The 19080-nt window shown below is 43.1% G+C and overlaps 1 protein-coding gene across 3 annotated transcripts; it reads right to left on the bottom strand.

Annotated features, from left to right (window-relative positions):
* Positions 1-371: 371 nt before the first annotated feature.
* On the bottom strand, positions 372-18846 carry IL1R2 (interleukin 1 receptor type 2). 3 transcript variants are annotated; one of them, XM_025931817.2, is made up of 9 exons: positions 18689-18842; positions 17556-17680; positions 16474-16738; positions 10395-10575; positions 7741-7915; positions 5555-5617; positions 4371-4506; positions 2661-2803; positions 372-564 (listed from the first exon to the last, which is right to left on the bottom strand). In XM_025931817.2, exons 1-9 carry the CDS (start codon positions 18715-18717, stop codon positions 425-427), a joined length of 1257 nt encoding a protein of 418 aa, XP_025787602.1. In that variant the 5' UTR covers positions 18718-18842; the 3' UTR covers positions 372-424. The 3 variants fall into 3 exon arrangements, 2 of the variants coding, with proteins under 2 accessions (XP_025787602.1, XP_086557539.1); XR_015249290.1 differs by lacking the exon at positions 372-564 and having other exon boundaries at positions 2663-2803; positions 7722-7915; positions 18689-18846; XM_086701413.1 differs by lacking the exons at positions 372-564; positions 2661-2803 and having other exon boundaries at positions 4367-4506; positions 18689-18844.
* Between the last annotated feature and the right edge of the window lie 234 nt (positions 18847-19080).

The following is a 19080-nucleotide window of genomic DNA, read 5'->3' as shown; positions in this document are numbered from 1 at the left end:
AATGAAATTCCATCTTCCCCAAAACGCAGCCTACATCTTAACTATTTTTGTATCTATAACACCTTCCACGGAGCATAGCCAAGGTAGACTTCTAATACGCTTTTGTTAAATGACGAATGAATGAATTATAAAACTCACCTAGATGTTTTTGACTCTACTCAGGCCTGGGGGCACCTCACTCTTTTAAACAGGTCACAAGTGGCAGGGAGCTACTCACCCGCCCACATGCACACTTCCTCCTGTCATTCAGCTTCAGGATAAACATCACATTCTTTCTTTAGGGCTTCACCATAAACACAGCAGCTCTGTTAAACTGAGGAAGAGCACTATCTTCGAAAAGGTCAAGCCACTTCCATGAAAAAGGATATCGCTTGGATTTGAATTGTTTTATTGCCTTTATTTCACTCGTGTAAGATTGAAAATCTTAAGGGCCAGTCTTTAACGTGGTCAAACCATATGTTTTTCCAGTTCTGTGTTTATACCGTCTGTGCATCCATATTCCCACCAAAACCAAGAAGACCAGGGAGAGGGGGGCCAGCGCAATCCCCCAGGAGAATGTGGCAGCTGTAGGAAGAACAGAGTCACATGGTGGGTGGATGGAACATTCTCTCACTGCCAGGGCAGGACAGTGCAGGGCAGGTTTACGGAGAAGACAGGAAGTGGGGTTTGTCTTTTCTAATAATAGTGCACTGATTTTTTAGAAAGCATGTCCCTCACATCAGGTCAAGGATATTTGAGAATGATATCTGTGGCATTAGGGAAACAAGGAAGGTGGGGTGACGGGTCATGGATCCTTGTTCTGCCCGTTGAATAGTGTGCAATAAGATGGTATCTGTTTAGCGGCATCTGGGAGGCTTAGTCAGTGAAGCGTCCGACTTCGGCTCAGGTCATGAGCTCACAGTTTGTGAGTTCGAGCCCCCATGGGGGTCTGTGCTGACAGCTCAGAGCCTGGAGCCTGCTTCAGGTTCGGTGTCTCCCTCTCTCTCTTTCTCTCTCTGCCCCTTCCCCGCTCACCCGCTGTCTCTGTCTCTCAAAAATTAATGAACATTTTAAAAAAATTAAAAAAATTTAAAAAGATGGTATCTGTTTAGGCCTCAACCAGCTAACTATGACTTGGCCAGGGTACAGTCTGCCCCTTTCCAATGAGTGTGGCTGTCAGGAAGATTAAGTAAAGTAGCAAAGGAAGAGAAAACAAACTTCAAATAAAGGAGCCTTAGGTGTCAAGATTATTGCTTGGACCCAGCTATTTTACATTCTACTCCTTGGTATCCCTGTGTTATGAAAATAGAGAGAGTACAAATAAAAACATAACAAGTACACACAAGTACATAAGTGTTACTGGACTCGACGATGAAGCCAGAGCTCTACATTTTAAAGCTATTTATCACAGTCTGTCTAGGCCTCCAGGAATCAACACAATGTCACACCATTTCTCCAGATGATTCTTCTCTCTTAAAATCCCACAAGGTTTAGAAATGAGAAAAGCTTTAATTTTCGAAGCAGCCGCCCAGAGGCACCTCTCAATGCTGGTGACAGGCTTTCGGCCATGCCTGCTGCCATGAGGCATGGCCAATCCAGCACAGGACATGCAGGGAGCGGGCTCACATTACAGAAATGTTTAAAGGGTCCCAGCTTCAGGACCAGACAAACCATAGGTTCCTTTGGGTCACAGTCTGAACCCCAGAAGTGAACTCTGCTTTCCGTGGGACCCTTCCTTTCCAAGTCTCTACAACTACTGACCCTTTCATGGAAATGATCTAGGACAATGGTTCTCAAACTTGAGTATGAAAGGAGTACCGCCCAACTGCAGTCTTTTGCCTTACTTACCCTGGGAGAAGCTGGGTAGATGTGGGGTGAGCCAAGGGTTTTGTGTTTCCAACTAGTGGCTTAAGACATCAGGGGTGTTGTCATGCTCTGCCCTGAGGCTTAACCAAATCCTCAGCTTTTCAATTACAAGTCTGTCTGCAGCTGCCTTCCCAGCAAACACAGAGAATGTGGAGCGATTTCTTTGATTGCTACAGACTGCCCAGAAGGCATAATGAGACTGTAGCTGGAGATCACTTCCGGCTTGTCGCCTGTTGACCTCTCTGGCTGCCAAGGGTCTCTGCACTACCTCTATTTCCCTTTCCCACTCAGTGCTTAAACACTGGGAAGAAATCAACTTGGTCAAAATGATAGCATGGGCTTTTCTTCTTTCTTAAAGGTCCATTAAATGGGCACTGGGTTGACTGGACTATAGTCTTGTGCTTTCTCTCCTCTCGACTGATGACTTTAACCCTGAAGCTGCCCTGAGCCCCACATATCTCCCAGCCCCCACCTCTCGGGAAGGGAGTTTCTCAATTTCGGGATAAAGAATGTCCCACCCTCCCGCTAGAGGCGTCAGGAAGAAACAGGTGGTCTTGCTGATCCAGGGCAGAACCAGATGAGGACACAAGGATTTTTTTTAAGTTTATCACAGAACCACTTTGTCTTTTTTCCAAAAATCAGCTTGCTGCTTAAATTTTGATTTGAATATACTCTCCCAAAGCCAGCCTCCACCCGACAAAAAATAAATCAGAAAAAAATGAGAGATCTGCTTTCAGTGGCCTAAGCAATCACGTGGAAAGCCAGTAACATTGTCTAGCAGCCACAGAACATCAAACACGCTGCTTGATACATACCTTCTTTGACCGTGGTACGTAGCATCTGAGTACTCAGTGTGTTGCGCACAACGCATTTAAAATCCGTGTTCAAATCCTCTCTTATGACTGGATCAAAAATCAGTGGCACTTCAATGTAGTTCTCGTTATTTTCCGAGTATTCCCTGAGGGAGGAAATAATCACTCACACATGATGTATCAAATGCAAGTTCGTCTTTACAATGGAGACATCCAAACACTCTCAATGAGAAGGATCTATTGTGCTTAAATTGGTCTCAACTCATAAAGTCAAGGGCACTTGTCATTCATTATATTTGTTCCCTATCTGGGAGAATTTCTAAGCCTGTGCCTGAAGGTGAGAGTGACACTGAAGCTGTTGGGAGTGACACTAAAGATGTTGGTGCCTGTAACAGGACGCTTGTCACAAGGAGAACTTAACAGGAGCCAGTTTTGTTTGGATAATGGAGGAATCCATTTTTTAAGGCCATTGATGAACAAAGAGGCGGCGTGGGAATAGAAATGTCTGGTTTGGGGAAACTTAACTGTAACACCAATAAATCATTTGCATATTGAGGAGGAGGGAGTTTCCAGGAATCCTGGCCTCCTTGGTGTTTCCTCCTCTCTGCTCCTTTGCCAGCTGTCATTCTGGAAACTCAAGTTGGGAGCAGAGAGCCGCAGATGGGCCAGGGAATGGCTCAAGTCAGCCATTTGTAGTGATGGTAATCTGAAGATGCTTCACTGCTACTGATGAGCATGAATAAAAACATCATGTATGTGGATCTACTAGGACTATCTTTTTTTTCTCCTTGGGAGAAAATAGGCTCCTTTAAGTGAGTGGACAGTGTGAGTAAGCCCACATGAGGCATGTTAGCAATGCCAAGCTTTTCTCAACAACGACTGTGCAAGCAAGCAGCTGTGCTAACCACATATAATTCTAACCTGCTAAACTGCATCCAGAAAGGTATTTTTTGATAGGTCTTTCAAAAAAAAAAAGATAAAAAATTGGCAATTGAAAGTTCAGGCTAATTCAGAGTACCAAAACTACAGTTTTAAAAATCTTTGATAATTGGGAACATTGAATGGTCTCCTTCCTCAAACAAATGGTTCACACTTACAGGGTCTGACTGTTCTACTTTCAGAGTAAGAAAACATATTCCAAAGAGTAATTCTTATGAGAACAGAATTCTTCCTTTCTTTTAGTATTAACCTTCCTTAGTGCCTGCAGCAGTCCCCAGTTCCTTGAGAAACAAAGGAGGCCCTTGGATACTGGGACTAACCTTTAGTCTTTCGAGGAGTGTGTGAAAATGTTTGACACTCAGGTTGCTGAGTGCATAGTGGAAATGTATTAACTCCAAAGTTTTTTGGGTTCTTTTTTTTTTTTTTTTGAAAACTGCAAAAATCGACACACAAATGTTTTTGAAAACTGCAAAAATCGACACACAAACGAAACAGCTAGAAAATGCAACATCGATGCCAAGTCAGCAGCAACTCAGCTCCTAGAGAAAGTTTGATTCTCAAGAGCAATTGGTAATGCTTAGCAAAACTCAGTGTATAAAATCCTAAAACTCCAACAGTTTAGAATCAAAAAGATTATTTTTAATGTAGAATGTGTGTCATTATGAATAGGTTCAGTATGACCTTCTCTAAAAGGAAGAGCAAAGCCCACATCAGTCCCCTAACAGCTATGCCTAGAAGATGCTTCTCAGCTGACAAAGATCTTCACACACTTACTGGCGCTGCCCCTCGGTCACACGGCCTCCCTGGTATGCGCTCTCTATGCTGGTGGTGTTGGCCATCCACCACAGCATGGTGGTCGAATGTGTGCCAGCTCCCAGAAACACCTTACATGGGATTGTCAATCTTGACCCTGCATACAGCAAGACAGCACACATCATACGTCAGAACCCAGCCAGGAAACAGCGGTCAGGCCAGTCCTTGCGTCCATCAGCAAATCTGAGTGGTGGACCCTTCCCCATCTTCTCAAACACAGGCACAGGCCTGTCTGAACCCCAGCCTGACTTGAGTGTGGCTTTTGACCTTCATTGAGCCACCGGGACCCCTGAGCAGCTTTTCCTTCTGGAAAACAGAAGAAATGAGGCCCTCCTACACGGTCGATGCTGGCATCGAGTGGCATCCCGTTAGACATAGTGACATTCAACAGTGAAGTGTGTGTGAGCCAGAGTGAAAAATGGAGACGTTGTCGGTCACTTTCCTCACCCCAGTCAACCAGCTGACTACCTATTTCGGCAACAAGAGACTGTCTCTTGGGGCCAGTAGTGGCAGGATCAGCCTCACTTTACAAATGGACTCTTAAGGAGGGGCGCCTGGGTGGCTCAGTCGATTAAGCATCTGACTTTGGCTCAGGTCATGATCTCCCAGTTCATGGGTTCAAGCCCCGCATCAGGCTCTGTGCTGACAGCTCAGAGCCTGGAGCCTGCTTCGGATTCTGTGTCTCCCTCTCTCTCTGCCCCTCCCCTGCTTGTGCTCTCTCTCTCTCTCTCTCTCAAAAATAAATTAAAACATTACAAAAAAAATTTTTTTAAATGGACTCTTATGGAAAAAGCTTAGCGTCAGCCAAGTTTGGTAAAGTGAATGATTTAAAATATACTACAGGTGCTGGCTACATGAGGGAATCATGCTGTTAATCCTCTCATACAGTTAAGAACTGTCACCAGAATGTTCGGATTTTTACATGCAGATTTTTGTAGGTACGGTTTTCATGTAACAAAATAGACCTAATTTCAATCAATGCCACTTCTAACATCTCACAGAAGGAAATGTTCCCTCGTATCTGTTATTTCTGCCTCTCACGCTGGGGTCCTGGGGTCCCACCCAGGGGGGTCACAAGGGTCTGGGACACTGCGCTTAGGGACTGCAGGCACCCCTGTGGGTTACACGGTCCTTGCGGGCCTTACCCAGTGAAGCTAAGATGGTCTGGTGGGGGGAGATAATCACAGGAATTGTCTCCTCTTCTTTTTCTGAGAATGATAGAAGGAAAAAAAAGATTCAATTAGGAAAGCCTTCATTTCCAGCTGAGAGTCAAGTTCCATTGTTTAGCTAATTAACAAAGTTCTCCTCTACAGTATGGCCAGCCATTGTAAGATTCGACCTTTGTCTAGCAAAGGAAACAGGCTCTCCACAAAAGTGAGCATCTCTGGCCAATGCCTTTCCCAGAAGAGATATTACTGGAAGAGGCCACACTTAAATACACATTCCACTAACAGATGTTCTTTGCTCTGTGATAAATAATTAACCATTCCCCTCCCTGGCTTCCTGAATAAACCCTTAATAGCAATGTTCACAATGTCCACAAGATAGGCTTTACCCCAACATCTATTTGCCCTAAAATATCTCCATCCTTTCCATTCCTGCCTCTGAAGAGTCACTCGAAAAAAATTTAAAAAGGCACAAGTATTTGGGAACCACCTGTTTATACTGTTAATCCCACACTGAGTGACAAAGAGCACAACCCAGCATTGGCTACTATGTCTTGCTCATTGAAGACGTAAACTCTTTTGGGAAACAGAGGTGGACTTCTGAATAGCAACCCAACTTCCCAAGAGGAAGGTCTCCCAACCACTTGAAGAAACTGGGCACCTGAACTAGAGCAAAGAGCGTGACTGGGGGTGGGTGAAGGGCTGCCCATCTCCATAGCTGCTCACTCCATCCTTACGCCTTTCCTGGCAGAGTCTCTTGAAATCCTAACGTGAGTAAGCATTAGGCAGTCTCACAGCAGAGGACCAGATGGCTTCTTGACCATGACCAGGAGTCTCCTCCCAGCCCCCCAACAAACACACATAATCGCATGCCTGCTGCACAGATGCTGGGGCAACAGAGAGGGTGAGAAAAGAGCCTCAGGGGCTAGAAACCTCAGTGCTTCTCAAATTTGAAGGTACATCAGCATCCGTGGGCCGCATGTTAAACACAGATTGCTGTGCTCCCCCCACCACATCCCTGTTTCTAATTCAGTGGGTCTGGGGTGGAGATGAGAGTTTCCAAGTCTAGTGAGCATCCAAGTGCTGCTACTTCTGGCTGGCCCAGGACAACCCTTTGAGAACCTCTGAGAAACAGTGAGATCATAACACTGGGTAATATGAAGGTTGGTCGCCCCCTAGTGTTCATATGCAGTATCACATAAACTGGATAATTAGGAACCCCTTCAAAATCCTGGGAAGTTTCCATGATTCCCTGTGGGGGAACAAGTTGTTGGTATGAATGAATCCTCATAAGACAGTAAAATAGCCTAGAGATTTCAGTTCATGACACGATTTTCTCTGTAGTAAAACTGAATCTCTGGATTCCCTGTGACAAAAAAAAATGTCTTCTCCCTTCAATGACTAATTATTTAACCTTAATGTATTTTCAAAGCCCTCCAAAATGCCTTATAAGACTCCAACTGTGTACTTGTTCAGTATATAACATAAAGAAAAGCAGCATACTCTTCAGGGCAGAGTCCAGGACTTAAACACTTTTATGTTCCTTGCACCAAGCTTGATGTCCAGCATGTAGGAGGTATGCAATAAATGTTGAACAATTTTAAATACTAATCAACACTGTTAACAACATTACTTTCAAACTCATTTAAACCAAAGAGAGCACTCACTATTTGAAATTCTAGTTTCAAGGGCCACGCGCCTTGGGGAAGACAAAAAAAAAGGGGGGGGGCATTTTCCACTGGATTTGCCAATGTACAGCCTTCTAACTGAAAAGTCCAATAAAATTCTAGTATCCAAGAATTATACATAAAGTTATGGCAGCCATGTTCTGATCGCTGGCCCTGGAGCACAAGCCTTCCAAAAGGGGTTTTCCAAAGAGACCTTCCAAGTGAACCACTGTTTGGCCCCATCTGCTGGTGTGTTTTAGCCTCACACTTGGAACCCTATCAACTACCCAGGGATTCAGCTTTCTTCATGAAAACACCGTGCTTTCTATCTTTCAAAGGTTCACACATGTCTTATTAGACTGATGCTTTAGGAGAATTGATAGGTCTGTCTTCCTTTCCTGCCAAAGACATTCAAGGAATTCCACGGGGAACCCTAATTTGTTCTTTAAATGCTTGCTATTGACAGGGTGGAAAAGTACCTCAATGGCAAGTACTCACTGTTGACACGTAGTTCAATATTCCTAGTCACGTTGTACTGCATGCCTTCGTGGGCGAATGTCATGGCACAGCTGTAATAACCCGCATCCTCCACAGACACATTATGTATGAGTAAGCGAGAGGTTCCCCTCACACTTAGAAACTTCTCATTGTCTTGATCCAAAAGGACAGAATCCTTAGGGGAAAATATTTTTCAAAGTTATACTATGTACTAATTTATATCTCAAAAGCTATATGAATAGTATCAGTATTAACAATTGATGTTGAATATGCAATCCAACAATTTCCCTGGTATTTACTTTACAAATGTACTTTAGGCATACTATTAACTGTACTTCTTAGCAGAGGGAATTTGTTAACATAGAAAACATAGTTGTAGGGTGCCTGGGTGGTTCAGTTGTTAAGTATCTGACTTCAGCTTAGATCATGATCTCAGTTAGTGAGTTCCAGTCCCACATCGGTGGTCTCAAGCCCCATTTCTCTCTCTCTCTCTCTCTTATCCTCTGCCCCTCATGGGAATCTCTTTCTCTCTCTCCTTCTCTGCCTCTGCCCCTCAATCACTTGTGACTTGAAAAGTAATATTCAGAAGAAATGATATTGCAGTAATTACTTTAAAGATTGTTTCAATTTTAGGAGTCAGTAAAGATGGGAGAAAATTTGTGAAAAAAAGAAAAACTAAATGTGAGAAATGAGAGCACACTTCCTATAAGGGTGAGAGATTCTGTGGGTCTTACACAACAGAATCCTCAAGAGCAAGGCCTCCAGTAACAGAAAAAAAACTGAATGTGATTCAAAAAAACATCCTAATGAGCACACAGTGTTCTCAGGAACCTATCTTTCAAAACCATGATGATCGAAACCTTGCAATAGTCAAACATAACCTTGAGCTGTTTCAGACTCTTGCTCTGAATGGTAGCAGAGACATAACTGGAAAGGTTTGTCAGCTAATGGCTCATAAAGTATTATTTTACAATCTATCTAACCAAAAAGAGATTTTATTGTTCCTAACAGGAGGAGCCAAACATGAAAAAGCCAAACAGGGCTCAGCACCCCCATTCCTCCAAGGCCTCTAAGCCCCCAGGGGTCCCCTGCATGGCAGTGGTATGTGGAGCCTGGCCTCCTTGGCTGGAGTTCTGGCTGCACCATCTACCAGCTGCGTGACCTTGGACAAGTGCCTTACACTTCTGTATCTCCATTTCTTAATCTGTAAAATGGAGATATTAACAGTCCCTACTTTGTTAGTTTATGCCAGGGAATCCAGAATAGACTTCTACCCAGTTCAGACTAAGTAACGATTAGCATTGATATCCTATACATATCTTGTAGCTATAATACCAGTCAACTGGTTGACCTATCCTCGATTACAGAATTAATTTGTATCAAATTGTATTTTTTGTATTTTTTTAATGTTAATTTATTTTGAGAGAGAGAGACAGAGTGCAAGCAGGGAAGGGGCAGAGAGAGAGGGACAGAGAATCCCAAGCAGGCTCCGCACTGCTGGTGCAGAGCCAGACACGGGGCTCAATCCCACACCCTGCGAGATCGTGACAGAGCCAAAATCAAGAGTTGGATGCTTAACCGACTGATCCACCCAGGTGGCCCTATATCAAATTTTAAACAAATTACAACTTTTCAGCATCAGTCTACGGTCTGTTTATATCAGGGATCAGCAAATTTTCCTGTAAAGGACCAGATAGTAAATATTTCAGGCCTACATTCCACATGGCCTCTGTCCTCTGGTAAGTTTGAAGAGCTATTCAGCTCTGCCCTTGGAGTATGAGACCACAGACACAGAAAGTATGGCCATGTCCCAGTAAAACTCTATTTATTGACACTGAAATTTGAATTCTATGTCATTTTCATATATCATGAAATACTAGTCTTATTTTTTTAACCATTTAAGAAAGTGAAAACTGGGGGCGCCTCGGTGGCTCAGTCAGTTGAGTGTCCAAATCTTGATTTCAGCTCAGGTCATGATCCCAGGGTCGTGGGATTGAGTTCCACATCAGGCTCCATGCTGAGCATGCTTAAGATTCCCTCTCTCGCTCCCTCTGCCTCTCTCCCTGCTCTCTCTCTCTTTCAAATAAAAGAAGAAAGAAACAAAGAAAGTAAAAACTATCCCGAGCAAATAAAAACAGGTGGCCACTCAATTTGGCCACTGGTTATAGCTATCATTTGCCCACACCTGGTCTACACAAGTGATCTGATGATAGTATTTATTCAATCAGGCAAGAAAACAAATTGTCTATATTTACTCCTTTAACACAAAAGTTAATTATCATGTGCTTTAAAAAAGCTTCATTAATATGTGTACACAGTTGTTAAATAAACAATGGGTTTTTTCCCATTGCTATAGACAAATGACAGTAAAAAGCTATTCTCTTCAACTGCCACTTACTCTGCATTCATTTTACATTCTGTCTTCTTAAATTCCTACTCTGAGGACCCTTGCCCCAGCCACATAAAGATGAACAGAACATATTAATCATTGCCCTTTTTAAACTAACTAGTTGAAAAAAAATCAGAAATATAAAAGTGAATGTGTTATCTTCAGAATGGGTATTTTATATCCTTCCTGTAGTTGGTAAGACACATTTTAATTAAATGGCAATTTAAAAAAAAATTTTTTTTAATGGCAATTTTTAAAGATGTACCTTGTACCACTGAATCTTCATGTCCATTTTGTTACGGATGAATTCACTCAGCTCAGGGCAAACTAAGGACCCAGAGGTTGACAACGTAAGAATTTGCGGGTATGATATGAAAGGCAGGGAAGCTTCTGTCTTCTCAAAAACCCTGAGCTCAGTGGACATTTCATCACAGTAAGACGTGTTTCTGATATAAAAGAGAAAAAAGGATAATAAATGACAAGGAAAAATAACAGTAAAGCTAAATGACATTAAGAATAATTTGGGGCACCTGGGTGGCTCAGTTGTTGAGTGTCCAACTTCAGCTCAGGTCATGATCTCATGGTTCATGAGTTTGAGCCCCACAGTGGGCTCTGTGCTGACAGCTGGGAGCCTGAAGCCTGCTTCAGATTCTATGTCTCCCTCTCTCTGCCCATGCCCCACTTGTGCTCTGTCTCTCCCTCAAAAATAAAATAAAACATTAAAAAAAAAAAAAACAAATTTCCCCAAACCCATTAAAATCTGTGTTCTGCAGTTTCTTGATTAGTATCACAATGCTTCTCTTCCTGATCTTTTTGAGTCCTTGAGAGACAAAACAACAAAAAAGTACCACATCATAACTATTGTAAAAAAAAATGATGACATGGTCTGCATTTTTCCCAAAGGACCCTCTGCAAGCCTGATTTCAACCCCATTGAGGGTCACTAAGAGATCCCCAAATACCCTTCAAACAGGCCTGAACCTTTCTGGGTTCTAGGGGGTCCCTGAGCACAGCCCCAACACAATTCAACTTCCTAGTGCAGAAGGCCATATCCAAAAAGAGAGATTGTTTGCAAAAAGCCACCATTTACCTAGAATAAAGTTCCCTTTACTTCTCTTGGGAATCATCTATGAGTGTAAGTCGAATTTCAGAAAACTGCCGAGAACTTTGTGTAAGATCTATAAAATATTTTTACAATACTGCATGGGGAAATGAACTTGGCAAGTTTGTTTTGTTTTTAATTTGGGTGGTTTGTGTGTGTGTGTGTGTGTGTGTGTGTGTGTGTGTGTGTTCTTTTGGTTTTGTTTGTTTGTTTTTTGGTTGGCCTAACTCTAATCTCAATATCATAATTGTATCAAGACCCTAGAACTGGGGAAATGGCAGAGGCAAAACATTGATAGAAACATAGGAAAAAAATAGAAAAACATGAAAATACAATGGCCTCAGCTAAGCCCCTGGCTATCTAAGAAACAACACCAACAGAGACCATGAAAATGTGTGCTGTATAAGGAAGAGGCAGGGGGAGGGAACCTGTACAGCAGAAGAAAAAACAATCTATATCTGAAGAAGGAACAAAATGTAAAAAATGTATGTGAAAGAAGTAAGTGTAAAATCTTGCTACCTGAGGGGCACCTAGGTGGCTCAGTCGGTTAAGCGTCTGACTTCAGCTCAGGTCACGATCTCGCGGTCCGCGAGTTCGAGCCCCGCGTCGGGCTCTGGGCTGATGGCTCAGAGCCTGGAGCCTGCTTCCGATTCTGTGTCTCCCTCTCTCTCTGCCCCTCCCCCATTTATACTGTGTCTCTCTCTGTCTCAAAAATAAATAAACGTTAAAAAAAAATAAAATAAAAAATAAAATCTTGCTACCTGAAAGTAAAAAGAATTAATTCAAATATATAGAGCCAATATCTGTATTATATTTCATGTCTGGTTTAAAAAAGGAAAAGAATGAACAAACGTTTTAGGCACAAAGAAATTCAGGAAGTTAACTATCATCTTGAAAAATATATAATCTCATTGTAAGAAATGTAAATGAGGAGGGGCACCTGGGTAGCTCAGTCCGTTGAGCAACTGACTTGAGCTCAGGTCATGATCTCATGGTCTGTGAGTTCAAGCCCTGCGTCGGGCTCTGTGCTGACAGCTCAAAGCCTGGAGCCTGCTTCAGATTCTGTGTCTCCCTCTCTCTCTGCTCCTCCCCTGCTCCCACGTTCTCTCTCTCTCAAAAATAAATAAACATTAAAAATTTTTTTTTGAATAAGAAAAAAGAAATGTAAACGAGGACAAGTCTAAAGAAGAGTGTACACCTGAAAAGAGTCATCCCAGCACCTGGAGGAGATACATGCCAGGCCCTGTGTTGGGTGCTCTCTATATATTATCTATTCTCCAACCCTATGAGGCAGAAATTATTATTATATCATTTTTAGATGAGGAAAATTAGGTATACAGAAATTAAGTAATTTCCTAAGGCTGTACAACAACTAAGAGGTCAAACCAAGGTTAGAAGCCTGGTAAGGCTTTGGGAAAACCCATAAATTAGGGCAGGATCTGTGGAAACCAAACTTACTATGCATATTGAGAGTTACAAATCTGTTCACATTTTTGATCTGGTAATTCCCCTTGGGCAAGACACTCCGTGAAAATGACGCAAAAGAAAGATGGGTGTGGAATGATTTGATCAACACTCACATTCTCCACGTGGTGTTACATCCCCACAGCAAAGGGGTGGTGGTCATTAGTGTTGTTCACCAAATGTGTCCAATTCCCCCATCCTGAGCATACAGTGGAATTAACATGTCATGGCCCCACTGTGGGTGGGTGCAGTTATGTGACTCTTTCTAGTCAATGAGATATACGTGTGTCACTTCTACACCAAAGTTTTTTTTTTTTTATGTTTATTTATTTTTGAGAGAGACAGGACAGAGCACAAGTTAGGAAGGGGCAGAGAAAGAGTTTGAGACACAGAATCCAAAGCAGGCTCCAGGCTCTGAGCTGCCCAATGTGGGGCTCGAACTCATAAACCACGAGATCATGACCTGAGTCAAAGTTGGACGCCAACCGAGCCACCCAGGTGTCCTTGCACCAAAGTTTTAATAGCAATCTCCTTCTGGTATGGCAGCCAACATTTGAGATAGTGACTGCCCCCTCAGTCTGGGTTCTCAATTGTCTCTGAACCCAACATGGGTTTGTTGGCTTGTTACATGTGTGATAAATAAGCATTTGTGGTTTTAAGCCACTGACTTGCCCATCCTGGTTGACAGAAAGGTCTTGTGGGTTCTGGATCAGAAGATTATAAAAATCACAGGAACAGGGCTGTTTCATGACCTGTGACTATAAATCCAAAGGGTATTATGGCAACTGCCGGTGATTCTCAATCCATTGGGAGCCCAATCTTAGAGCTGGAAGAGAGTTCTAGACATCAGCCAGGTAGACTCTCTCACATGCTACGAAACTTTGACCCACACTGAAATTTCTACCACCCCTCTCAATCTCAGATCTTTTTTCTTTTTTTAATTTTTTTTTTAACGTTTATTTATTTTTGAGACAGAGAGAGACAGAGCATGAACAGGGGAGGGGCAGAGAGAGAGAGGGAGACACAGAATCAGAAGCAGGCTCCAGGTTCTGAGCCATCAGCCCAGAGCCCGACGCGGGGCTCGAACTCATGGACCGTGAGATCGTGACCTGAGGTGAAGTCGGACGCTCAACCGACTGAGCCACCCAGGCGCCCCTCAGATCTTTTTTTCTACAAGAATAGAAAATAAAATGAGTATGAGGTATAATTTTTTAAAACAACCATAAAAACAAACTTTGAAAGACAAACATCACTCAGCTGACATCTCCCTGATTTTTGCATAGTATCACTACAAGAGTCAATAAGCATTGCCTTCAGGAAAGAAAAGGCACTTTCGTGTATATATTGACCGTCTTCTACGGTGCTCCCTATAACTAGGTGCTTCACATGCTGTGATTTCATAGAACTCTCCCAACAACTCTCTTTACAGAGGAGAAAACTGAAACCCATAAATGCCAAGTAATAAGACCAACATCCTACCAGCTAGAAAATGAGAAAGCTAGGATTCACACCCATACTATTCTAACCCAATTCCGTTCTTTTTCTTGCACTGTTAAGTTTTCCTAGTAGTGCTCCTTAGGAAAACATTAGAATTCTTTTACACTAAAAGGAAAGAAAAACCATGCATTGATAGCTATTGTAAAATCAAGCATCCACATTTCCCTGCTATGGAAGTAAGAGATTGTCTATTTCCTAGGCAGGATTCATTGACAGGATGATTCATTGACACACTGGACTATGACTCAGCCACAAAAAAAGAATGTAATCTTGCCATTTGCAACAACATAGATGGATCTGGATGGCATGATGCTAAGTGAGATAAATCAGACAGAGGAAGATAGATACCATATAATTTCACTCATAAGTGGAATTTAAGAAACAAATGAACAACAACAACAAAAGAAACAAACAAGACTCTTAAACACAGAGAACAAACTGGTGATTGTCAGAGGGGAGGTAGGTGGGGGAATGGATGAAATAGGTGAAGGTGATTAAAAGTACACTTATAGTGCTGAGCACTGAGAAATGTACAGAACTGCTGAATACTCTACACCTGAAACTAATATAACACTGCATTTTAATTATTTTTCCATTTTTAAAGGAAATTAAAAATAAGACAACAAAAAACTTTGAAAATTAAAACTAGGCAAAGGACTTGAACAGACATTTGGCCAATAAAGGACATGGGTATATGCTTAGCATAACTAATCATTAGGGAAATGCAAATCGAAAGCCCAATAATATAACACTTCACACCCAGTAGGATGGCTATTATTCCTCTCCAAAACAAACAAACAAACAAACAAACCCCAGAAAATAATAAGTGCTAGTGAAGATGAGGAGAAACTGGAAGCTGTGTACATTGCTGGTGGGAATGTAAAATGGAGGAGGCACTGTGGCAAACAATGTGATGGTTTCTCAAAAAATTATTAAACATAGAATTACCATATGATCCACCAATTCTCTCCTGGGTATATACCCAAAAGAATTCAAAGCAGGGACTCCAACAGATTTTTTTTTTTTTTTTTTTTTTTGAGACAGAGAGAGCATGAGCAGGGGAGGGGCAGAGAGAAAGGGAGACACAGAATCCAAAGCAGGCTCCAGGCTCTGAGCTGTCAGCACAGAGCCCGACATGGCGCTCGAAGACTATGAGATCATGACCTGAGCCGAAGTCGGATGCTTAACCGACTGAGCCACCCAGACACCCCACTCCAACAGATCTTTGTACACCTATGTTCAGACCAGCATCACTCACAACAGCCTAAAGGCAGAAGCACCATAATTACCAAAATATGGTATATTTATGCAATGGAATATTATTCCATTGAATAATGTTGAAAAGGAATGAAAGTCTAATACACACTGCAGTATGGATGAACCTTGAAGACACTGTGCTGAGTGAGATAAGCCAGTCACAAAAGGACAAACACTGTAGGACTCCACTCATATGAGGTATTTAGAGCAATCAAACTCATAGAGACAAAAAGTAAGACGGGGGTTGCCAGGAGCTGGAGGGAAGAATGAGGAATTCGTGTTTAATGGGCTCAGAGTTTCAGTGTAGGACGATGAAGAATTCTGGAGATGAAGGATGCTGATGGTCGCATAACAATGTGAATGTGCTTAACGCACGGAAGTGTACCCTCAAAAAGGGATAAGATGATAACTTTTATGCTATGCATATGTTACCACAACTTTAAAAAAAAGCAACAGGACAAAGAGGGAGGGGGGTAGACCCCACATCAGGAGATTTGGGTTCCAGTTTCAGCTCCACACCCACCACCTAGGAGCACTTCATAAGCGAGCTTGGTCCCCTCACACGTACAATAAGCAATTGGATTAATTCATTCCTACAGTCCCATCCAGTTTCTATATCAATTTCTTTTGTCCATGCGGATGCAGGCATGAACAAAACGGCCCAAGTCCCAGTCCTCCTGGGGTTTACATTCTTACAGGGTAGGCAAACATTAAATATGTGAAAACACGTGTGTCAGGTAGGAAAACTACCAGCAGGGTAAAAAGAGAGAGTGTCAGGAATGGTGTTTTAGGTAAAGTGGCTGGGGGAGCCCTCTCTAAAGAGGTGACATTTGAGCAAAGACTTAAATGGAGAGAAAGAGCCATGAGGGTATCTGGGGAAAGCTCTCGGGTAGAGGTATTTCAGGAACAGTGAAGAGGACAAAAGGCAGATTCTCATTTTGAAATCCAGGTCAACACCGAAGAACCATGCAAAAGTCCATTCTGGAAGGAGCTCCACTCCGTACCCTAGTCCTGGGGGGCCTCACCTGACAGTGCAGAGGTAGGTGCCAGAGTCCTCTTGCAAGGCTGGCAAGATCCAGAGAGCACCATCCTGGACCCACATTCGTGTCTCTTCTTCCCCTGGAATCGTTCTAGCAGAATCATTTTTATGCCATGTCACGTTGACGTGGGGGCTGACAGACTCCCACAACCAATACTGCACCTGGGGGCACTTCAGGACCACAGGCTCCCCTTCCACTTTGAAGTCAGTTTTGAAATGCTTGCCAAGAAACTGGCAGTTTCCTGCAGCCACTGAAGGACAGAGAGATCATAGTCAGGCTTTGGATCCCAAACCTCCTTGGATGGGCAGCTCTGAAGAAGCCGCGTGCCCCTAACAAGTGGCCTGCACCCCGGAGGCCCCATTAAACCCTCCTGTTATAATGACTTCAAAACTCCCAAAAACAACTTTTGGGTTACTGTCAATTCCAATTTACATTTTGTGGGGAAAATTCAATCTGGTTCACATGGAGATGAAAAAATGATTAAAAAGTTGGGTCATATTTTTCACTTGTTGACTCCTTATCATTAAAAGTAGATTTGGGGGGAGCCTGGGTGGCTCAGTTGGTTAAGCATCCAACTTTGGCTCAGGTCATGATCTCACAGTTTGTGGGTTCAAGCCCCGTGTCGGGCTCTGTGCTGACAGCTCAGAGCCTGGAGCCTGCTTCAGATTCTGTGTGTGTCTCTCTCTCTGCCCCTTCCCTGCTCATGCTCTGTCTCTCTCTGTCTCTCAAAAATAAATAAACATTAAAAAATTAAAAATAAATAAAATTAAAAAATAAAAGTGGATTTTGGCTGAGTTCAGATACAAAAAGAGCTTAGTTGTGACAGGACATGTGGTTAAAATCCAAAGGCACATTTTCCTGAGGGCAAATACACCACCTTCTTGGCTCGCTCTTTGGCAGGAATGACCTATGCCCAGAGCAAGCACAGTGCAACAGAGGAGATGGGCAGGAGGAAGCATCTGTCACAACTTGCCTTTTGAAAACAATAGACTTCACTAGATAAACAACTGCTTTCCCCCAGAGAAGCTTCAGGCAAGCCCTTTCCAGCTGAAAGATTCATTTCTCACCTGTGTGTTCCTCAGGCTGATCGGTGAAGGAATAAACACCGATTATCAACACGTACAAGACGAGCATTGTTTCCAGCAACTTCTGAAGGACACGGGAGGTGATCTCAGGTTCAGCACCCCCTAATCTGTAGGAGGAGACAGAGGGGTCACCAGGAGCCACACACACACCCAGAGAGAGAACACCTTGACGATGGTCCCAACAGGAGGCTCTGGAGGCTTCACCTGAAGATGGAAATCTTTTTGCCCAGACTTTATAACCAAGAAAACACAAAAGTTTTGGATTTTCTCCTCAACGGCTATATTCACTGAGCATACCTAACATCAACTCCCCAGAGCACTAACAAGGTGCCTTGGAAGAGGTGTTCCATATCTTAAGTGTTTCTCTCTCCTGAAGTGTGCCTTAGTGCTCCCTGCTACAAACCGAGATGCTCTTTCCTTGGTTGTGGCCACTGCCTAGGCTCTCTCCAACCTTCAGGTCTTTACTCAAAATCATTTTAGTGAGGTCTTCCCTGACCTTCCCGTGTAAAGCTGCACCACCCTTCTGCGAATGCTGCACATTTTCCTTTCCTGCTCCATTGCTGTCTGTGGCATTCATCATCAACCACGTTCCCTCCCTATAGAATGCAAGCTCATGTACTCAAAGATCCTATTTACAACTATGTCCTTAAGTTCTACTTGTTGAATGAATGAGTGGCTTAATCACTAGAAGCCAAAAGGTCTTTATATTTTACTTGTTGGAGAACTCTTCCTTCTGTCTCTATGGATTAGCTCTAATTTTACATACAATTCAGGCGTACCTGATGGATGCTATGTACCGCTAACTCTCTGGTCTAGAGCATCCCAGGAGGAAAAGCAAAATAAGTTACAAAGAGTGAATAGCTTACACAAGTTCATAAAGTACTCCTCCCCACATACTTCCCCAAGACTGGAGCACCAGATGTCTCCATATTTCCCTGCAGTTCCTTTCACACCGTAACGTAAAGGTCTGTTGTATTAGGCAACCATTGTCACAACCATACTACCAACAATCCATCTCAAGACTGAAATGCATAAAACAAGCGCCATGGCGATCACGCCAATGGTGTAAAGCGATTCTATCTCACAGTCCATGAATCAGATAGGGGTTGGCTGACCTAGATCGGGCTGTTAGGCTTGACTCCATGCTTCCGGTGGGATTTAAGTCTTCTCCATGTGTCTCTCATCTTCCTTGGACCTACAACCTCCTGGGAGATGATCTTCTGTGATGGCAAAAAAAAGGACGCAATGTGGCAAGAGCACTCAAAGCCTTGCTCAGAACTAGCTTACTGCTGGTCTGCCCACATTCCATTGGCCAAAGCAAGTCATGTGGCCAAATCTGCCATCACTGGGGCGGGGAGATTACTTCCACCTCTAGTGGGAGGAGCCTCAAGTTACACTGGAAATGGAAATACCTGGGAGCAATGATGACGTCTGCCACAACCGTGTCTTGTTGGCTCCCCTGGGTGGGGACAGTCTTAAGAACCGAGGCATGGTCTAATTCACAGCC

The sequence above is a fragment of the Puma concolor genome, chromosome A3, assembly GCF_028749965.1.
Source record: "Puma concolor isolate L17-30 chromosome A3, mPumCon1.1.hap2, whole genome shotgun sequence".
Taxonomy (NCBI): domain Eukaryota; kingdom Metazoa; phylum Chordata; class Mammalia; order Carnivora; family Felidae; genus Puma; species Puma concolor.
This window is presented reverse-complemented; position numbering and strand designations above follow the sequence as displayed.

What these genes read in the sequence shown, in the direction of transcription:
- IL1R2 (XM_025931817.2), bottom strand. Translation starts at nt 18,717, where the DNA reads ATGGAGTCAAGCCTAACAGCCCGATCTAG. An exon ending in TGAAGATTCAGTGGTACAAG is followed by an intron (nt 7,916 to 10,394) that starts GTACATCTTTAA and finishes TTTTCCCCTAAG; the next exon opens with GATTCTGTCCTTTTGGATCA. An exon ending in GACCATCTTAGCTTCACTGG is followed by an intron (nt 4,507 to 5,554) that starts GTAAGGCCCGCA and finishes TGCTGTATGCAG; the next exon opens with GGTCAAGATTGACAATCCCA.